Genomic DNA, 19,611 nt, shown 5'->3' with positions numbered 1-19,611 from the left:
TTTTACATCACTGCGTCCAAGATATTAACACGGCGCTGCCTCTTTACTGGTACAAAAGGAGCCCTTTGAGTAAGAATCAAATTTGCCTCGGCCAGAGAAACTCTGTTGCCAAGTTAATGATGTCATCGATGGGCTAATATCTCTTAAAAAGCCAACGATGTCATAGATAGACTTCTTTGCTTTGCTCAGGACTCTTTGACCTTTCACAGGCATGTATGGTGCCAGTCGAAATAAGTTTAATTTGATTATCTCTGTAAAGCATTAGGAATTTCTACATATGCTCTTTGGTGCAAGTGGACTACGTACAGCTTTAGCTAAATGTTAGAGAATTAAGTACAGTGTTGACATTCACACTACAATGGCTCCTGTATTTGCTGTTGCGAAAGCAGTATTGAATCCCTTGCCCATTTACATCTGGCGATGATAGTGATTAAGAGTTTGCCATCAGGAAACTCGGTCATGTAAACAAAGTTATGTTGACGAAACATTAGTGTGTGTCTCAGCAATACTAAATAAAAATCAAAGATTTATTCATTGAGAAATATAAGTGAAAGGCTAAGAGTGCACAATGCCATCATTATTGAAAGACGTAGGGGAGAATGGTGAAATCAGATAGTCATGGTTAGGTGATGTCAGGCTGAGGTTAGTAAAGTCTGTTGACTGCAGGAAGACTGAGGGAGGTGGGGAATTCCTCAGTTGTGAGGTCTTGGAGGAGAGTGAATTAGGGCAACTGATCTTGACTTCAGAGAGAAGAGGGTAAGTGTACTGAAAAATTGCCCCCACGGGATTCAGAACGCTGCCGACGGGCTGAAGTGTTGGTCTGAAGCCCACACTGTGTAGGAAATGGTCACTCATAGTGATTTTCTCAAGGACAATCAATTGATGGCCAGAAAGTGGGTACAATTAAGGATGGGTGGGTGGTCTCTCGAAGCCGGAGAGAGAGAGGCCTTTCAGCTTTAAGATTGCAGTAGGCTGTGATGAAGGTAAGGGAGAGGGTGCTTCAAAATGGAGGTGCCTTCTCTCCCGACCTTTTTAAAGTTTAAATTCAAAATAGCTTTTGCAGCCAGGCCACCACTGTGGATGAGGAGAGGGGGCGGAGGTGGGGGGTGTGGGGAAGAGGAGGTGGCGGGGGCATGGTGTGGAGAGGGAGGGGAAAGGAGAGCCTCTCCACAGAGTGGCCTGCAGCTGTTGCTGCACCCAGATAGTCAGAGAGCCCTCTTGTCTACGACCAGGAGGCGGCCTTCAGGCTGCTCAACTGGCCCTCGCTACCTGTGGGAACCTGGAGAAGGTTTCCTTTAATTGGCTGTAAGTGGCCATCAGTGACTTTAATCAGCTACCCGCCATATGTGGGCAGGAAGCCCTGCTGCTGGCCCTCCACCCTGCCTCTGTGAAGTTGGCCCGGGGTGGTTGTGGGGTGGGGTGGGGGTGCGGGGGCAAGTTGGCAGCCCACCTGTCAGGCGGCAGTGCTAATTTTAGTGCCTGCCCACCTGCTTCTGATCCCAGCCCCAGGGGGGCACTAAAAATCAAGCCCTAGAACTTTTTAATCGATTTTATTTTTAATCGCCCCAGTCAGATTTTAATCAAGGAAATGTTTCCCGAAGGCAGAAAGAGGTGGGACAGGGTTTTACCATTTGTGCAGGGGTCCCGACGTCAGGGAGAAATGCGTTTTGCACGGGCTCTCGCCAATTCAGTGGCTGCCACCAGGAGCTGCTGGCCCTGTCAAGGAGGGCGACCCTCCTCCAGGAGCCGCTGGCCCTGTCAGGGAGGGTGACCCTCCTCCAGGAGCCGCTGGCCCTGTCAGGGAGGGCGACCCTCCTCCAGGAGCTGCTGGCCCTGTCAGAAGGCCTGGCTGCTTGGCCTGTGAACCGCTTCAAGTCTCTGATGCTAGGACAGGTTCTGTGGTGTAGTATTTTGTACTGTACCGTTATGTGACTTGATCAGGAACAGGATGAATCGGGTGAGAATGGAGTAAGGTTCGTGCCACCTTGACCCCTTTAGCTCTCCCCCCCAACCACCAGGCCATAAAACCCAAAGAAATCACTTCCGGGTGGAAAGGAAATGATTACAAATAAATAATAGCTCTACAGACTGGGGGAAATGGCATCAAACGCTACTTATCAGCCACACTTGCCACCATTATAGTTATGAGTGTTAACCTTTCACCTTTTGCAGGTTGCCCTGGAGCGAAGAAGTTGGAGTTCATCACCAGCGTTTTGGACGCTCTCACCACGGACATGGTGCAAGCTATCAACTCCCCAGCACCCGTAGCAGGAGGAAGGTATGTGTCCCTTTATTAACTGTGTGAAGAGTTGAGGGGAACTGACCTTGGGAAAATTTCCATTGAAAACAGCCAGTATGACAAAGGTTACATCCCACACTCACCAGTGGATCAGTACAAAGTTGAGATGTCCCGATTAATCAAATAGCAGACGCACTTGTCGGGTAATCTGTCCAATCCAGTATCCAACATAGATCCCAGATGTATGTATATGATCAAATTATTCTCTATCGGGGAGAAAAAAAGCTTTTCTTTTGCGACAGCTGCCTGATATTTTGTTTTGGTGGCGTAACCACATGGATTAAATCGAGGGATCTGTTTATAAATATCTGTACACTTCCACACATTTCTAGCCAATTTGTCACACAGCTTTAGGGACTGTCCCAGTCTATGAGATATAAACTTGGGGAAAAGTGCTTGCCTCACAGCTTAAGTTCCATCAATTATAAAGCCATTAACTAGGAACATCAGGAGGGAAATTCATCTGGGGCGGTTTTGTCTGCCGTTCGTGTTTCTTTCCCTCTTTCATAGAAAAATTGGGTGGAATACAAAGGGGATTCCGATTCGCGCTCGTTTGTCTTGCAGCACTGCCAAAGAACCAAAGATAAATTTCATCCCCATGGTAACTAGAGTCGGCTACTTGTTCCATACTCTGCACATCTGTGATTTCTTTAAACCTAATTTCCACTCTCCTGTCTGTGCTGATTGGTACTTTTGCCTCTTAAGTATCGAACACCATTATAAACACCTCAGTTGATTCCTGGGAACATAGGAACAGGAGTAGGCCATTCGGCCTGTCGGGCCTGCTCCACCTTTCATTTTGATCATGCCTGATCATCTACCTCAATGCCCCTTTCCCGCACTATCTCCATATCCCTTGATATCCTTAGTATCCAGAAATCTGTCAACTTCTGTCTTGAACATGCTCAATGACCGAACTTCCACAGCCCTCTGGGGTAGAGAATTCCAAAGATTCACCATCCTGCGAGTGAAGAAATTCCTCCTCATCTCAGTCTTAAGTGGCCTACCCCTATATCCTGAGATTCCACATCCATGGCTGCCTGATACTAATAAACAGATTTAAATCAGGGAGAGGGACCACCTACTGAACAAGTCCAAATCATAGTGAAGTTACAGAGGTGCGATGGACTCTTTCCTTCCACAAAAGATGGATGCCCCTCTTGCATTGTGTCTCTTGCTGTGACTTGTACTGTTGATTCTAGTTGTTGCCCAATTATTATCGCAGCGGCAAGGAGTTGTGGGGCAGGGGTGTATGAAATGGTATTCAAGTGTAAATCGACTAATTGTGTCAAACATCTGGCAGATGTAATTCAAAACAGAAGCACCGACACCTGAGCAGAAGTATTTTAACCAAACTGAATTTGGGTTTCTGAGGAGTAACCCAGATTGGGGGCTTTTCAGCTACTTTTGTTTTCGGTTGGTCACACTTTGGAAGTGTGCCAACTCACACTTTCGGTTGGAACGCCATATGAACATGTGAACAATACTAGACAGGAAAACACCCTCTGGTTTAACCAGCCTATCCCACACAATTATAATACCCAATGTAGCACAATATATACACTCCGCACTCCACCCGAAAACCACGGGGTGAATTGGGAGGGGTTAACAAAAAATCTCATCAAAACTCAGGCCGGTTTGGACAGATAATTCTGGAAAATTCCTCTCCGGCCCCCACCCCAACTCCGCTTCCAAGTAACCTAAACTAGTCCAGGAGATCACTCTGGTCTTAATAATTCTCTGCAGTACTCAGTTTTTTTTATAAATGTTGATCTCTGTCCCAACCAGAAACTTGCACAGGTCTTGTTTGAAGGAATTTAGCAAATAAGCATCCATCACCTGAGTGGGCAGCCTGTATCAGAGAGCGGGCGGCCTGTATCAGAGAGCGGGCGGCCTGTATCAGAGAGCGGGGAGCCTGTATCAGAGAGCGGGCGGCCTGTATCGGAGAGCGGGCGGCCTGTATCAGAGAGCGGGCAGCCTGTATCAGAGAGCGGGGAGCCTGTATCAGAGAGCGGGCGGCCTGTATCAGAGAGCGGGCAGCCTGTATCAGAGAGCGGGCAGCCTGTATCAGAGAGCGGGGAGCCTGTATCAGAGAGCGGGTGGTCTGTATCAGAGAGCGGGTGGTCTGTATCAGAGAGCGGGCGGCCTGTATCAGAGAGCGGGCAGCCTGTATCAGAGAGCGGGCAGCCTGTATCGGAGAGCGGGGAGCCTGTATCAGAGAGCGGGCGGCCTGTATCAGAGAGCGGGCGGCCTGTATCGGAGAGCGGGCAGCCTGTATCGGAGAGCGGGGAGCCTGTATCAGAGAGCGGGCGGCCTGTATCGGAGAGCGGGCGGCCTGTATCGGAGAGCGGGCGGCCTGTATCGGAGAGCGGGCGGCCTGTATCGGAGAGCGGGCGGCCTGTATCGGAGAGCGGGCGGCCTGTTTCAGAGAGAGGGCGGCCTGTTTCAGAGGTCCACCATTCTCTGGATAAAGAACAATCTGGCATCAAACCTACATGTGGACACATGCAATTTAAAATGATCACAATTGGACTAAACAATCAACTGGAACACAATCTAGTCCTTTCATTATCTTTAAACATCAATCCAAAGTGCAGAGTCCCACCTCCTTAAGCCTGTATAACTTGTTATTGAGTTCCAACCCACAATATCACAACCTCCACCGTGGGTAGGGTAAGGAGGCAGGCCCCGAATCCACCCCAGCTGGAACGGGGATCGAACCCCCTGCTGTTGACACCAGTTTGATCCACGCTTGCCGTCCAGCCAGCCAGCTGGCCACCACCCCCACCACCAATCACACCCACCACCACCCCCATCAATCACACCCACCCCCACCAATCACACCCACCACCACCCCCATCAATCACACCCACCCCCACCAATCACACCCACCCCCACCACCACCACCACCAATCACATCCACCCCCACCACCACCAATCACACCCACCACCACCCCCATCAATCACACCCACCCCCACCAATCACACCCACCCCCACCACCACCACCACCAATCACATCCACCCCCACCCCCACCAATCACACCCACCACCACCCCCACCAATCACACCCACCCCCACCACCACCACCACCAATCACACCCACCCCCACCACCACCAATCACACCCACCACCACCCCCACCAATCACACCCACCCCCACCAATCACACCCACCCCCACCACCACCACCACCAATCACACCCACCCCCACCCCCACCAATCACACCCACCACCACCCCCACCAATCACACCCACCCCCACCACCACCACCACCAATCACACCCACCCCCACCCCCACCAATCACACCCACCCCCACCCCCACCACCACCAATCACACCCACCCCCACCCCCACCAATCACATCTACCCCCACCACCGCCAATCACACCCACCCCCACCAATCACACCTACCCCCACCAATCACACCCACCCTCACCACCACCAATCACACCCACCACCACCCCCACCACCACCAATCACCCCCACCCCCACCAATCACACCTACCCCCACCAATCACACCCACCCCCACCACCACCAATCACACCCACCACCACCCCCACCACCACCAATCACACCCACCCCCCACCCCCACCACCACCAATCACACCCACCACCACCCCCACCAACCCCACCACCACCAATCACACCCACCCCCACCCGCACCACCACCACCACCAATCACACCCACCCCCACCACCACCAATTACATCCAGCCCCATCACCACCAATCACACCCACCACCACCCCCACCCCCACCAATGACACCCACCCCCACCAATCACCCCCACCAATCACCTCCACCCCCACCCCCACCAATCACCCCCACCCCCACCCCCACCAATCACACCCACCCCCACCAATCACACCCACCCCCACCAATCACACCCACCCCCACCACCACCAATCACACCCACCACGACCCCCACCACCACCAATCACACCCACTCCCACCCCCACTAATCACCCCACCCCCACCAATCACCCCCACCACCACCAATCACACCCAGCAAAGGAGTTGGAGTTGTTGTTGCAATATACACGTCAGTGACATGCATGTTGTCGTTGGGAGCTATGGAAAGTGATGGGAGAGGCTCCACATGGCTGACCAGGAATTTTTCCCGCTCTTACCGCTTGCCATTGGTGTGTGTTGGAAGGATATGGAGGTTGATACTCAACCTGTTTGGCTGCGTTAGGAACGCACCTCCCTTGGCCACCAGAACCTCCTAGGCAGCTTTAATAACTAAGATGCTTTGATTGGGATTTAGTCTAAGGTGCCAGGAGAAGCAATGCTAAAGTGGTAAACGAGGGAAGTTAACTAGGCAGCGCAGTAAACATTTCTTTGCTCCTACTCCCGTTAGCCAACCAGCACCAGCCTGAAGCAACATCCTCCAAAACATCCAGCAAATTGGCTACTCATGGCTAAGCGGGTGGAACAGCAAGCCAGCAGTCTGTGGATCTGTTGACTGAAGTTCGGTATCTGAGGCTTGGACTGGCCTGTAAATGTGAACCAAGAGACAACAGTTGGAAAGATGACTATTTTGCAGGCAATTTTTCACTTTGCTGTCCTGGGTTGGCAGCGTTAGCGTGAATTTTGTAGTTGCCAGTGAAAACTGTCAATTACTGATTTTCACTCTAACACTCTCAGCTTTCAGGATGATCTAGTCTGTGGCTATTGTGCAGACTTCATAAGGGCAGAGGAGAGGAGAGTAGTGCCAGTTCTGCTCCAGATGATAGTGCTATTAACAGAAGCCTGGGAACCATTTGCTCTTCCACCCAGATCCCAGGTCTCTGACAATGTTGCTGCCGTTGCCAAGAAGTGGGGCAGGGCAGCCTAATGGGATTGATCCTCGAACATATCCTTCCTCCTTGTGGGAAAACATTTGGCATCTGTGGTCTAATGAACTACTTGGTTACAGCTTGAGAATATTTGACTAAAGGTCAAGTATGATGCTCTAACTGTAAAAATCAGTGCTGAGGCTGCACTTAGGATACAAACAGAAAATGCTGGAAACACTCACTAGGTCAGCCAGCATCTGTGTGGAGAAAACAAGGTAGAATTACTGTTTCAGGTCTATGGCTATTAGCCACAATCTGAAATATTAGCCCCGGTGTCCTCCCTGCACAGATGCCGCTTGACCTGAAGAACATTTCCTGGAGGGGAAAACCACCACCTGGAAGTTCCCCTCCAAGACACTCAACATCCTGACTTGGAAATATATCGCCGTTCCTTCACTGTCGCTGGGTCAAAATCCTGGAACTCCCTCCCTAACAGCACTGTGGGTGTACCTACACCACATGGACTGCAGTGGTTCAAGAAGGCAGCTCACCACCACCTTCTCAAGGGCAATTAGGGATGGGCAATAAATGCTGGCCCAGTCAGCGACACCCACATCCCGTAAACGAATAAAAAATCCTGTTTTTATTTTAGGCTTCCGACCTCGGTTGTACTTTGCCTTATTTTGCCACAAAGAGTCACTGCAGCACTGGGGGAGGCCATTCGGCCCAACGAATCTCCCCGTAGAGCATTCCAGTCAGTCCCATTCACTCTGCTCTATCCCCGTAGCCCTGTATGTTTATTTCTCAAGTGCCCATCCAATTTCCTTTTGAAATTGTTGATCATTTCTGCTTCCACCACCTTCCAGACCATTATCACTCATGGCATTAAACATTCCCGCTGCATCTTTTGTCCCAAACCTTAAGCCTGTGTCCCCTCAGCTTTGTGCTATTAGCTGATGGCAACAGCACTGTTTAGTCTACCTTCCCTATACCTGCCCTATTTAGAATATTATGTGCAGTTGTGGGCACCCTGTCTTCAAAAGGATATTATTATGATCAAATGAGGAGGAGTTGGATGGCCTTCATTGCCCTCTCCTCATTTGTCCGCAACAGTTTGTTTTTTTGTGTGAAAAGGGTATACTTGCAAGTTTAGTAAATGCTTAACTGTTTATGCACTGTGACCATAAAAGAATCAACAGGACAGGTTTTCTTGAGTTTAGCAAAGAAAGAGGTTAGATTTATTATACTTAAACCCATCAAAGTAAAATAATAAAACACGCACCTACTTTCTCACACACACACACAAACTTGAAGTTCACACACACAAAATTACAGATTACAGATTGGAGAAGGATAGATTGGTCAAGTTAGAGTCATAAAAGTTGAAAGGAATTCAGTCTGTAGTTTGGTGACTGGGCTGGCTTTAGGCTGAATCTGGTGGTCTTGCTGCTCTCAGCATCGAGGTGGTTTAAAACCGCAGATGGATGATCTACCTGTTCTCCTGGAGACACAGCTGTGGAGTTGAGCTTTTTCTTCAAAATCTCTGTCTCCTGCACATGGAGAGAGAGTCAGACAATAACAGACAGGGGCCAAAAGCTTGCAAGTTGGCTGGAGAGAGAGAGAGAGAGAGAGAGAGAGAGGAAGGATCTCCCTCAGCTTCTCAGCTGCTTGTCCTCAGCTCTGCTGAGAAAACATGTGCTTAAAACACACAAAGGCTTGGCTTGTTATGTGATCGCCCCCTCCAACTGGCTAGTGAGTCAACATGATTGTGTATTCCAATTGTAACTTGATTAGGTCAGATCAGGGATTTCTCCCTCTTAGCCAGGGTCCCTTTGTTCAGGTGATTAAGTTTGATGGTTTGTCTCCACCCAGTTGAGTATCTGGACATTGGGCTAATGAAATAGGAAATATGGTTCATCCACATTCCTCTGAGGTCATTGTCTTAGATGGGTTTCTGCAGACATGCCATCTCCATCACGATGGGGTTGGAATGTGGAATGTACAGTAATGCAAATTAGGTAGCCATCTTGGCTGTGAGTTCAAGTCAGTTTAGTTTGTGCTTTAAAAGTTCTGTTTTTAAAAAGTTCTGCTTTTTTAAAAAGTCCTATTCATGTTTCCAGCCAGTAGATTCAAAATCCTAATTTGGCATAAAGCACATCTTCATGACAATATTAACACATTGAGGAGGGTTCAGACAAATAAAACAGAGTTTATCTGAAACATAAGAATCTAGGTTATGAGAAGAGACTCACAAAACTGAAGTTATTTTGGTTTTGAGACAAAATGATACTGGATGCCAGTGCTCAATGTACGGAGAGGCGTAGATAACGTTAAAGGGCTATATGACTTAGATGGTGTGTGCAGGTTAAAGGACACAGGTCTTTCATGAGAACCGTCAGTTTGGCAACAAAATTCCAGGTTACAGGGACATGTGTGGCCGGAGATGATGAAGTGATCCATGGGAGACAGTAATTCCTTTGCTTCTCGGGCAGAAAGGAAGATTGTTCTTTGTGGGCTACAACAACAAATTACATTCATAAAGCACCTTTTGCATAGTGAAACGGCCCAGGGCACCTCACGGGAGCATTATTGTACCAAATTGTACACTGAGCTACAGAAAGTGGTCAAAAACTTGGTTGAAGGGGTAGGTTTCAAGCAGGATCTTAAAGAAGCTGAGAGAGGTAGAAAATTGGCGGGGTTTTACTGAGGGAATTCCTGAGCTAGGAGCGTAGGCAGCTGAAAGCATGGCCTCTGATGGTGGAAAGACAGTTTAACTAGTGGAAATTTGAAGATGGATACTTATTCCAGAGTTGTGTTTGATTATCTTTGGGGATTTGAAATGTTTACACAGAACTTGCTTTCAGGTGATTAAATAGGTGGGCTAAAACCCGTGTTTATAGAGAGTGCAGTTATCTATAGAATCCATGAGGGAATACATATAGGCCTGTTGGACTGACCCCACTCTTGGTTCAAAATTACCTAGATTATTTATTTCATTACTGTTTGTGGGAGCTTGCTGTGCGCATATTGTTGCTGCGCACCCCATAAATTACAACAGTGACTACACTTCGAAAGTACCACATTGGTCGTGAAGCATTTTGGGATGCTCTGAGGTTGTGAAAACTGCTATTTAAATGCAAGTTCTTTCTGTTCCTTTCTGTTAATTGATCGCGCCCATTGAAAGAAAAAAAGAACAAACAAGGAAGGGTTTCGAATTGCAGCCTGAACAGTAATTATACTCTGAATGAGCTCATCATTTCTTTCCTTTATTCTTTCACAGGATGTGGGCGTCGCTGGCTAGACCAGCATTTGATGCCGATCCCAAATGTCCCTTGAGAAGGTGGTGGTGAGCCGCCTTCTTGAACCGCTGCAGTCCATGCACCTCCGGTGCTCACCCAACAGCAGTTAGAATTTGCAGCATTCAAGGGGTATCATTCCAGGGTTTACTTAAGTGAGCGATTAAAATCTAAGTCAAGATGGAGGTGCTGCTGACGAAGTCTTGGTGGATTGCTGCAATCCAGCCTATGCAGAGTACACGCTGTAGACGTAAAGCACAGGTGGTTGAGAGATTGGATGTCTAAGGTGGTGTAGGGGCTGCGGATCAGGCTGACTGTTTAGCTTGGATGGGATCAAGTTTCTTGAGAGTCCTTGCAGCTGCGCCCATCCAGGCGAGTGGAATACCTTCCATCACTCGCCCGTGTTGCGTCTTGTAGTAGACAGTAGACAGGCTTCGAGGATTTAGGAGTAAGACATTAGCCAATGACCTGCTTACTGTCCGTGGCATTCGTGTGGCTGGTCCAGTTGAGTTTCTGCTCAATGATAAACCTCAGAATGTAGATGGTAGAGCGTTTGGTGATTGTAGTATTATTCAATGTCATGGGGAGGTAGTTAGACTCTTTCCTGATGGAAATGGGCATTGCCTGGCACTTGTGCAGCCTGAAGCTACTTGCTGTGTATCAGCCCAAGTGTAAATGGTGTCCGAGTCTTGTTCTGTTTGCTTCCCATCTCCGTCTGAGGTAAATTTCAGCTCCTCTAAAACTCAGAGCTTATCCCGCAGCATGTTCCACTTACACATGATCCGTTTCTTCACCGATCTCCATTGCTTCCCAGTCCCCCAGTGCCTTGGATTTAAAATTCCAGTCCTCACGTTTACATCATGTCCTCACCACTCTCTGGGTGGAATTTAATGCTCTCTCTCTCGTGGCGAGTTTGGTAGAGGGGGCACATTTAATCAGGTGGGAGGGTGGCGGGTGGGAACTCTGCTGTCTTACTGCCTCCACTTCAATCAAGTTCACCACCAATTGTGGCCATTAAGTGGGAAATTAATGGTGTGATGTCGCTCGCAGGCTTCCAGGTGTCAGAGGGCGGTGGGGTGGAGGAGGGGGTGGTCCCTCATTCAAGGGTACTCAGTGCCTGATCGAGGGACCCAGCATCTGGAAGGGGGCGAGCAGCGGGTGAGACTCCTGTCACTTCCATTAAACTTACCCCACATTTCTGCAACCCGCTCCAGCCAACAGCCCTCACCCAAGACCTTCCATTCCTCCTATTCCGCTCTCTTACTCAGATTCCTTTGTCCCATCGTTGTTACCTTCAGCTACCCAGAGCTCATGGTCAGGAATAAACTCCTAAACTCTGCTGCCTTTCTCTGCCCTTTTAACACCCCCCCCCACTAAAATCCATCTCTTTGACGGCGTTCTTGGCCACACTCCCAGTATCTCCCTCTTTGACTTGGCATCCATATTCCTCTCATGTTGCTGCGGAGCGCCCTTGGGAAGTTTCTCCCAACGTTATCACGAGAAGAGGCGGAAGCCGCACTGGGATGCTTTCTGGTGCTTTCACACCCACCGCTCAAGAGCAATGATCTCTCCAAGGTGTACTTGTACACAGAAACCCAGAACATAGCAGGCAGGGTCGCTCACAAGTGGCTCTGAGAGCATGGTGGGTACCTGCGCACACAAAACAATTAATGCAACCGCGCATTGAAGTGGGTGGGCAGGGCGTGAGACGCATGTGGGGGGAATTTTCATCTTTGATCAGGGAGCAAAATGAATGTTGTTGGATCGGCCGCATGTTAACTCCCTATCCCCCTGAGTAAAAGAGAGCTGAGGACCACTCTAAATGCCCTCATTGTTAGTTGAAAGGATATGGATATTCAGTGGAGCACATTTGCACTCCCATTTAATGCTCCTTTTAAACTGAGGATCCACGGTGAAGGACCAGTGCTAATACATGACACGACAACAAGGTGGAGAGGAATAAGGGAGGCGATGAGATAAATCAGGATGTCATAAGAGTTGAAACCACCTTTGGATGTAAAGGCATTTTTAGGAGGAATGAAAAACTGAGTGAAGTAAAGGTTGTTACAGTTTTAGCCTCTGGGAGCTGAGAGGCTGGGATTTTACCCCCACCCACGGTCTGAAGGTGTCTGGGGTGAACCCGCCTCCACCGGCCCAGGAAGCCACCAGTGGATTTTTATGGTCGTCAGGCAGTGAACTGCCTGAGGCCTTGGCTTCCGGCCCCTTGTGGGAGGATCTCCCGCCTCCGAGAGCTGTTGGCCAATCAGATGGCTGGCAGCTCTCTAGCCCCAGCAGAGCTGCCGGGTGTGCTGGCCACTGCTGGAACTGCAGTCAGTCCCCGACAGGCAGCCATGGAGGAGGCTGGCTTGGAAGGTGAGTTGGGCTGCCTCATTGGAGCCAGTCAAGCAGGCCCCGGTGAGGGAGAATGTGGGGGGGGGTGCTGGGCCACGTTTAGGAGGCCAGTGGAAGGGCTGTTCAAGCAGGAGTAGCCTTTCCTGCTGGAGGGGGGGCCTGAATAGGAGGGAGGTCCTCCCCAGGGTTTATGCAGCATTCTCTTAAGGACCACAATCGGCCCAAGCGTAATCCAGCTGCCTAACACCTACCTCGCCACTGGTAGAATTCCAGTGGAGGGGGGTTGATGAGGGCATGGCACCCCTCACCGTCATAGCAGATCTTACGTACCCCCGCCTCGCAGCCCACCCCCAGGAGGGACATAAAATTCCAGCCTAGGTTTCGGGGGGAGGATGCGTGATGGAACCTGATTTTGACAGAGGGAGAACGTAGGGAGGAGAAAGATCAGTTAAAAAGACGGATTTACAAATTAGGAAGGACAAAATAGGAATGTTCGGACCGACACTGACCAGAGCATTTTGGATAAATTGAGAGAAGGAAAACTGCAATGGAAAGAGAGCTGTAAAAGAGAGGGAGAGAGAGAGTGAGAGACAGCACCCATCAGATGACAAGCTTTTTCTTCATTCCTCTCCCTATGTGAGAGAGATATTGGAAGAGTCTCATCCACAGAGGAGCATTAGATTATTTTTGAACAGCTTTGGGGCTGATAGAGAATTAAGAGTTTTTTTTTGGGAAAATGAAGCGTTCAGCTCTGCGTTGGAGAAGATGTGGGGCACTCTGTTTGTGGTCAGGGAAAATAAAGAGGCAAAGAATGTTGTTAGTTGGCTGTTAGTTCCATTTGTTATACAGTCACTTATATTTGCGAGTTATGTGAAGAGATTGTGTCTTTGGAGAATTGAAAGAAATGAGATTCCCATTGCTCCACCGATGAGTGTTGAGAGACCAGGGGCTGGATTTTCCCGTAGGAGGTGGAACCCAACCCGCCTCGCGCTCTTGCCTCTTTTCTCCTGCGGGCTTCTCACAGGGTCAGGGTCTTAAAATGGCTCCAGAAATTGGTCTGCCGCTCAGTTAGTGGCCGGGACGGGGGGTGGGTCACCAGGGAGGCGGGTCACGCGCTCTGGCGAGGCCTGAAAGACTGAGAGGTTCCTCATGCTCAAAGCGGCCAGGGCAAAGGGAGAGCTGGGACCCGGGGATAGGGTGGGGAAAGGCCGGTTCTTAAAAGTTGCTTTCCACTTTTCCCAAACTTGCACTTTTTTTTCTAGCGGATCAAACTGTTTCAGGCTGCCCCTGTTTCTGCCAGGCTGGAGCTGGTAACAGGCGCCTGACCCCATGCAAACCTTGGGAAGTTAGAAGGCGAGCGCTTAATGGGCTTTCTAAAGACGTCAACATGCCCAGTTAACAAGATGGACGACTTCATTGCCCTCCGCTCCCCTCTCCCCAACCTCCCCCTCCACCCCACCCCTACCCCCCAAACAACATCCTTGGGAAAATTGTCAGATTTGGGACGGGGAAATTGCAGCCCAAGTTTTAATGATTCAGTCGCGGCATTGAAAGCGGAATACAGATGGTGCTCCCTGAGGATGTGCACTCTGTAAAGGGGGTGGATGAACATAGGCTGTAAGCGTGGTAAAGAGGACGGAGATTTGGAGAGTTGTTGAGTCAGGGGGAAACAGGCAGGAGATGAGCGCAGCACATGAAATTTGAGAGGGATTTAGACCGTGATGAGTGTGGTTTTAGTGGGAAGCACGAAGATGCCAGATCCTATCAAAGGATCTGGAGATGGCCAAGGCAGTTATGTATAATACAGGGTTCGTATGCATAGAGCACCACATGCTCACTAGTGGAATTGCTCTGGAAACCATACCAGTGGTCATGAATTAGGACAACATACAAAGTGATGGATAATTTAAGAGTTAGCAGCTGCTTCCATACCATTAGAGACACTGTGCCTTTGCCCAAAATATTATGGAGCTGAAGGAGTATGTGAAAGAAAAAAAAAACTGTCACTGTTTTGATGTTTATTTTGGAGCCTGCAGCTCTGAACGAAGTCAGTTCCAGCCACTCCCGTTCCTCATGGGAACAGCAATGATGAATAATTTTAAAAAAAAACAGAAGTATGATTCAGTAAAACTCAGACTGCGGCAACAGAGAAATTCCTGACCATTTTGGGCTCACTTCTAATGTAAGTGAAACCGGGTAACAAATTGTGAAGCAGCGTCGACAGGCGTTCCTGTATTGTTTTCAGCAGAGGGGCTCAGAAATGGGTCAGTTCAAACAGGATAAAAAGAGAGTCAAAGGTGCATTATTTATCAAATGCAAAATTACCCCGGTTCAGGCGGTGTAGCACTGAGCTGCTGCCTTTGGTGCTGTTTCACTGCGGTTAGTAACGAGCTAAGAATCTGTTTGCAATTGTATTTCATTGACTTCAGCTGGGACAACTGGAAGACTGCTTGCATTACATCACCGACTTGACCTCCACACGTTCTAGGCCGTACGTGAGGCTTAGTTAATAGGAGAGCTCTGTGAAGTACCTTTATAGCTTACACTGATTCCCAATGGGGTTGGAAGGGTAGGTGGTGGATGCTTCACTTTATGAGAGTGATGTGACGGTGAAAAACTTTCACTGCCTCACAAAACGCACTTTCAAAGCTGGACTGCCGGCTGCATTCTGCAGGCGCTTTACAAACTTGTTGTAGGTGAGTGCATGTCGAAGGTTTGCCAGTACCCAAGCGGAGCATTTCTCAACATCTGTAAGCCTTGAAAGAAGGAGTACTTACACTGGAGGAATTCCTGGAGCTGATTGGAGGAACTCAGAGACAGTTTTGGAACTTTCGAGGTCAAAAGGCCTTTTGGAAGTTTGACCTTTTAGTCTGAAGGTGGCTAGAAACACAATAGCAAAGAACTTATGCGTCACAGGTAATGGAACATTGGTCAAACCCAACCGGAGTACTGAGTACGGAGCCCCTCGGGAACGCTATACTGGCCTTGGAGAGTTTTCTGAAGCATCAGAAAGATACCAGGCAATAAAAGGGGTTAGACGACAGATTGCATGACCCTCGCTCACAAGCCCTTGAATGCAGGAGATCGAGGGGTGCTCTTAGGAAAATGTTTAAGATGCTCAAAGGAGTTGGAAAAGGCAGAAATGGAGAAACTTGTTTCCTTTGGTGGAGGGATCAAGAGCAAGGAGGTATGATCTTAAAATTAAAGCCAGACCATCTAGGCAGGAAGCCGTGCATTAGGCTTTCCCACAAAAAGCTGGGGAAACTTGCAACACCATCTGCAGCCTTTTGGGGAGGTAATGAGAGCTTTCGTGGATTTTTGTTAAATAAGGGATAAGGAGCAAAGGCAGCAAAATGGAGTTGAAATGCAGATCAACCGTGATCTCATGAATGTTGAAGCATTGCCTGATGGGCTGAATGGCCTATTCCTGTCCCCTATGTTCTTTACCTCTGCCAAATATTCTAATTAGCAAAGAATCAAATGCCTCCGTCCATGCCCGTGCCCCCATTGGTGGGGCAGCATATAAAAGATAGTTACAAAGAATGGGTATAGAGTTATGTCCATCCTACATTGTTTGGAGATACAGGCAGCACTGTGGCCGGATTTTTAGGCTGGCACGGGGTTTCCCTTGCTGCCATCCGAGGGGTCGGCAGGGGACACACCCCCTGCCAACCCTGCCCACCACTGCAGCCCCTTAACGCTCCAGTGAGTGCTGATTTGCCGGAGGAGGGCCCTCCGCCCCTCACTCAGGAGGAAGTCCCGCCTCAAAGAGCTGCCAGCCAATCTGATTGGCCAGCAGCTTCCCCGGTCCCTGCAGCGCCAGGAGTTGCAGTGGACACGGCCGGGACTACAAGCCTTCCCCAGAGTCTAAGAGCAGAATTTTAGTCCCGTGGGGTGGGGGGGGGGGGGGGGGGGGGGGGCGTGTGCCGGATCCAATTGGGTGTAAAATTGGCAGCGATGGCGTCGGGCGAGTGTCCCGACGTTAACGTGCACTCGCGCGATATTTTGGTCGGCGGGCGCTCGCACGAGTCAGCAGCGAACCCACCGACAATTAAGAGGCCTATTAAGGCCATTCATTTATTAATTAAAAGAGATTTTCCGATGTGCGTCCAGCGGGCGGGCGGGCGAATTGGCCAGACGGCCTTTGCATTTTTGAGGAAACCTCATCCTCGGGCGAGATGACGTCTCCAACGTTCATTTTTTAGAAGTGTTTTGACAGGATGTTTATCAGGTAACCGTTCCTGTCAGTCACTCCGAGGTGGGGACATTTTTTTTTTCAGAATTTGCAAATCTTTACTTTTGATGTTAAAAGGAGGCTGCTGATGGAGGCGCCCCACCCTTCCCACCGGGAATGGGGTCACTTTTCGGGCTTCCCTCCTGCCCCTGAGCTCCTCCCACCAGCCTAAAAATTGAGGCTGGGTGGGAAACGACTCTTAAGTGGACAATAATTGGGCAATAAAGGGCCTCAATCGGGACAAGGGCAGGCAGGCCTGTCTAGGCCTTGTCTGTCCCAGTGTAAGATTGCGGAGAGGTCGGGGTGGGCGAGAACCTGGTGGGAAGCCCACCGGAGGAATTTCACGGCCACCGCCACCTATAAAAGCCGTCGGCAGGGGGGACATAAAATTCCGCCCCATTTTACAGTCATGGTGTCCTACAGATGTCCTTCCGCCAGTGTGGAACCATCACTAGTTTAAACAATGGAATATGTTTCTTTGGCAGCGAGTGTAAAATGTGTCATTCCTGGAAATCCACCAGGTTGAAATGTTTCTATAGCTGTAGCTGGAAGTCAGTGAACAACTATAAGAGTTATGGAGTGTGACTAGTCTGAAGTGTGATGTATTAAATTTTAAAATATCCTTCTCAGGGATTTTATTTATGAGCTTCCTCAAACGAGTAATGGCAGTGACTTAAGTGTTTCCTGATTGTGTCCATAGCAGGAACAAGAGGCTCCGATGGAACGATATTTGGGTGGATCAACCTTTAGAGCAGGGTTTGCTTGTGGAATGCCCTGTCTGGCTGCTCCACCATCCTGACTGGCTCACTCTGAGGGCCAGAAACTCTTCTGCATCAGCTGGCGAGCTGTTGGTTGGAGGTAGAGCAGCCCCAGGCTATAGGTCAAAGGAGGGTAGGCTCCTATAGAGGGTCTCAGTCTGAGGGCACCTGCAGTGGGTGTCGAGGTCGGCGGGGGGGGTGGGTGTAGGGAGATGGAATGGTGGCTGCAGGGGCTTGGTTTGCAGACCCTGGAGAAATCCACAAAAATGAAGGTGAAATGATCTTCGGAATCGTCTTTGTCCCCGCCGCACCCTCTCGTGGATTTTGGTTGACGTGTCTAAAGTGTGAGTTCCCTCCCAGCTCAGATGTGGCTCAGTTGGCGACGCTCTCACCTCAGAGCCCCAAGATTCCAGGTTCAAGTCTCACTCCAGAGCTTGAGCACAAAAATCAACAGCTCTGACTTGGGTTAGCTCCAGACACTCCAGTGCAGTACTGAGGGAGTGCTGCACTTGTCAGAGCTGCCATCTTTCAGTGGCCCCACCTACCTGCTTGGGTGAATGTAAAAGATCCTGCGGCACTATTTCAAGTAGAGCACGTGAGCTATCCCTGGTGTTGTGGGCAGTGTTTATCCCTCAGACAACATGGAGAAAACCTGTTCATTATCATATTGCTGTTTGTGGGAGCTTGCTGTGTGCAAATTGGCTGCTGTGTTTCCTACACTACAACAGTGAATACACTTCACAAGTACTTCATTGGTTGTGAAGCACTTTTGAGACCCTATATAAATGCAAACCTTTCCTGTCTCGGTTTTGAAAGGCCAGCCAACCGAAGTCCCATCTCTGTCAAGGGACCCCGATTAGCGTTTGCAACCCAACTCGGGGCAAACTCTGCCATCTAGTGGTAGGTGAGCATTACTGCAGGCACAGCAATGGTGACGTGATGGCGCTCAGTCATTGTCCCCCCGCCATTCTAAGGGCGTTCCCGCCTTGTCCCCACCCAGCCGGAGGTCTGGAGTTATCAGCCCATTCGGTTCTACGTCGTGACGGAAGGACATCAGGTCTCAGTCTTTGCATTACCCCTGAAGGGGGAGAGGCAGGTGTGGGCTGGTGTGATTTCCCACCACTAGACAAAGCCACCATTGCCTCCATGCCCTGATTGTATTAGAGGGTCTGGTGCGTGATGTATTGGAGATCATAAGAGGAGAAAAGAAAAATATTTAAACATGGGACCAAATAAAAAGAAAACAGAATTAAAGGAATGTTTATATGGAACATGCCAGAGACTTAACAGAGTGCAAGGCACTGGATTCATGGTGAAGTTAGACTAATGAAATTGGAAATGCAATGAATGGTTTTAAAAGAAAACTGCCAATTGTTTATTAACAATGCAGCGATCTGCTGGGGTATCACATAAACGGTGCAGTATAAGTAAAAACACTTCCGTAAAAGGCAGCCTACATACCAGACAGCAGAACAAGAAGAGACAGATCTTCAAACTTTAAACAGTGATACCACGCTGAAAGGACTGGACTCTGGCAAATGTACTGCTGAACTTCAGAGAAGCAAAGGCTTTCAGTTTTCTGCTACGCTGGCGAACAGGATTCAGCCTGATAAATATCAGACTGTCTCAGGCCAACTGAGGAATTGGACCACACACACACACACGCACACAAACACACACACACACACACACGCATGCATGGACGCGTGCACAGACGCACACACACACACAAGTATATATTATATATGTAACATATATACATTACTGATTACCTTCAGGTCAATCTGCTTCATATGGATGTATGAATTAGAGCAGGAGTAGGCCATTTGACCCCTCGAGCCTGCTCCGCCATTCAATAAGACCATGGCTGATCTGATTGTGGCCTCAACACCACTA

General features: G+C 49.3%; 1 protein-coding gene across 5 annotated transcripts in view; it reads left to right on the top strand.

The window, feature by feature from the left end:
* The window catches only part of smoc1 (SPARC related modular calcium binding 1), a 270,261-nt gene that overhangs the window by 198,705 nt on the left and 51,945 nt on the right, over positions 1-19,611 (top strand). For all 5 annotated transcript variants that reach the window (XM_078563172.1, XM_078563171.1, XM_078563170.1 and 2 more), the window contains exon 10: positions 2,173-2,278. In XM_078563172.1, the coding sequence (XP_078419298.1) occupies positions 2,173-2,278 (106 nt within the window). The remainder of the gene's footprint in view (positions 1-2,172; positions 2,279-19,611) is intronic.

This window comes from Cetorhinus maximus, chromosome 18, assembly GCF_964194155.1.
Source record: "Cetorhinus maximus chromosome 18, sCetMax3.hap1.1, whole genome shotgun sequence".
NCBI classification, from domain to species: Eukaryota; Metazoa; Chordata; class Chondrichthyes; order Lamniformes; family Cetorhinidae; genus Cetorhinus; species Cetorhinus maximus.
The sequence above is the reverse complement of the archived record's forward strand: the minus strand, read 5'-3'. Positions and strand labels throughout refer to the sequence as shown.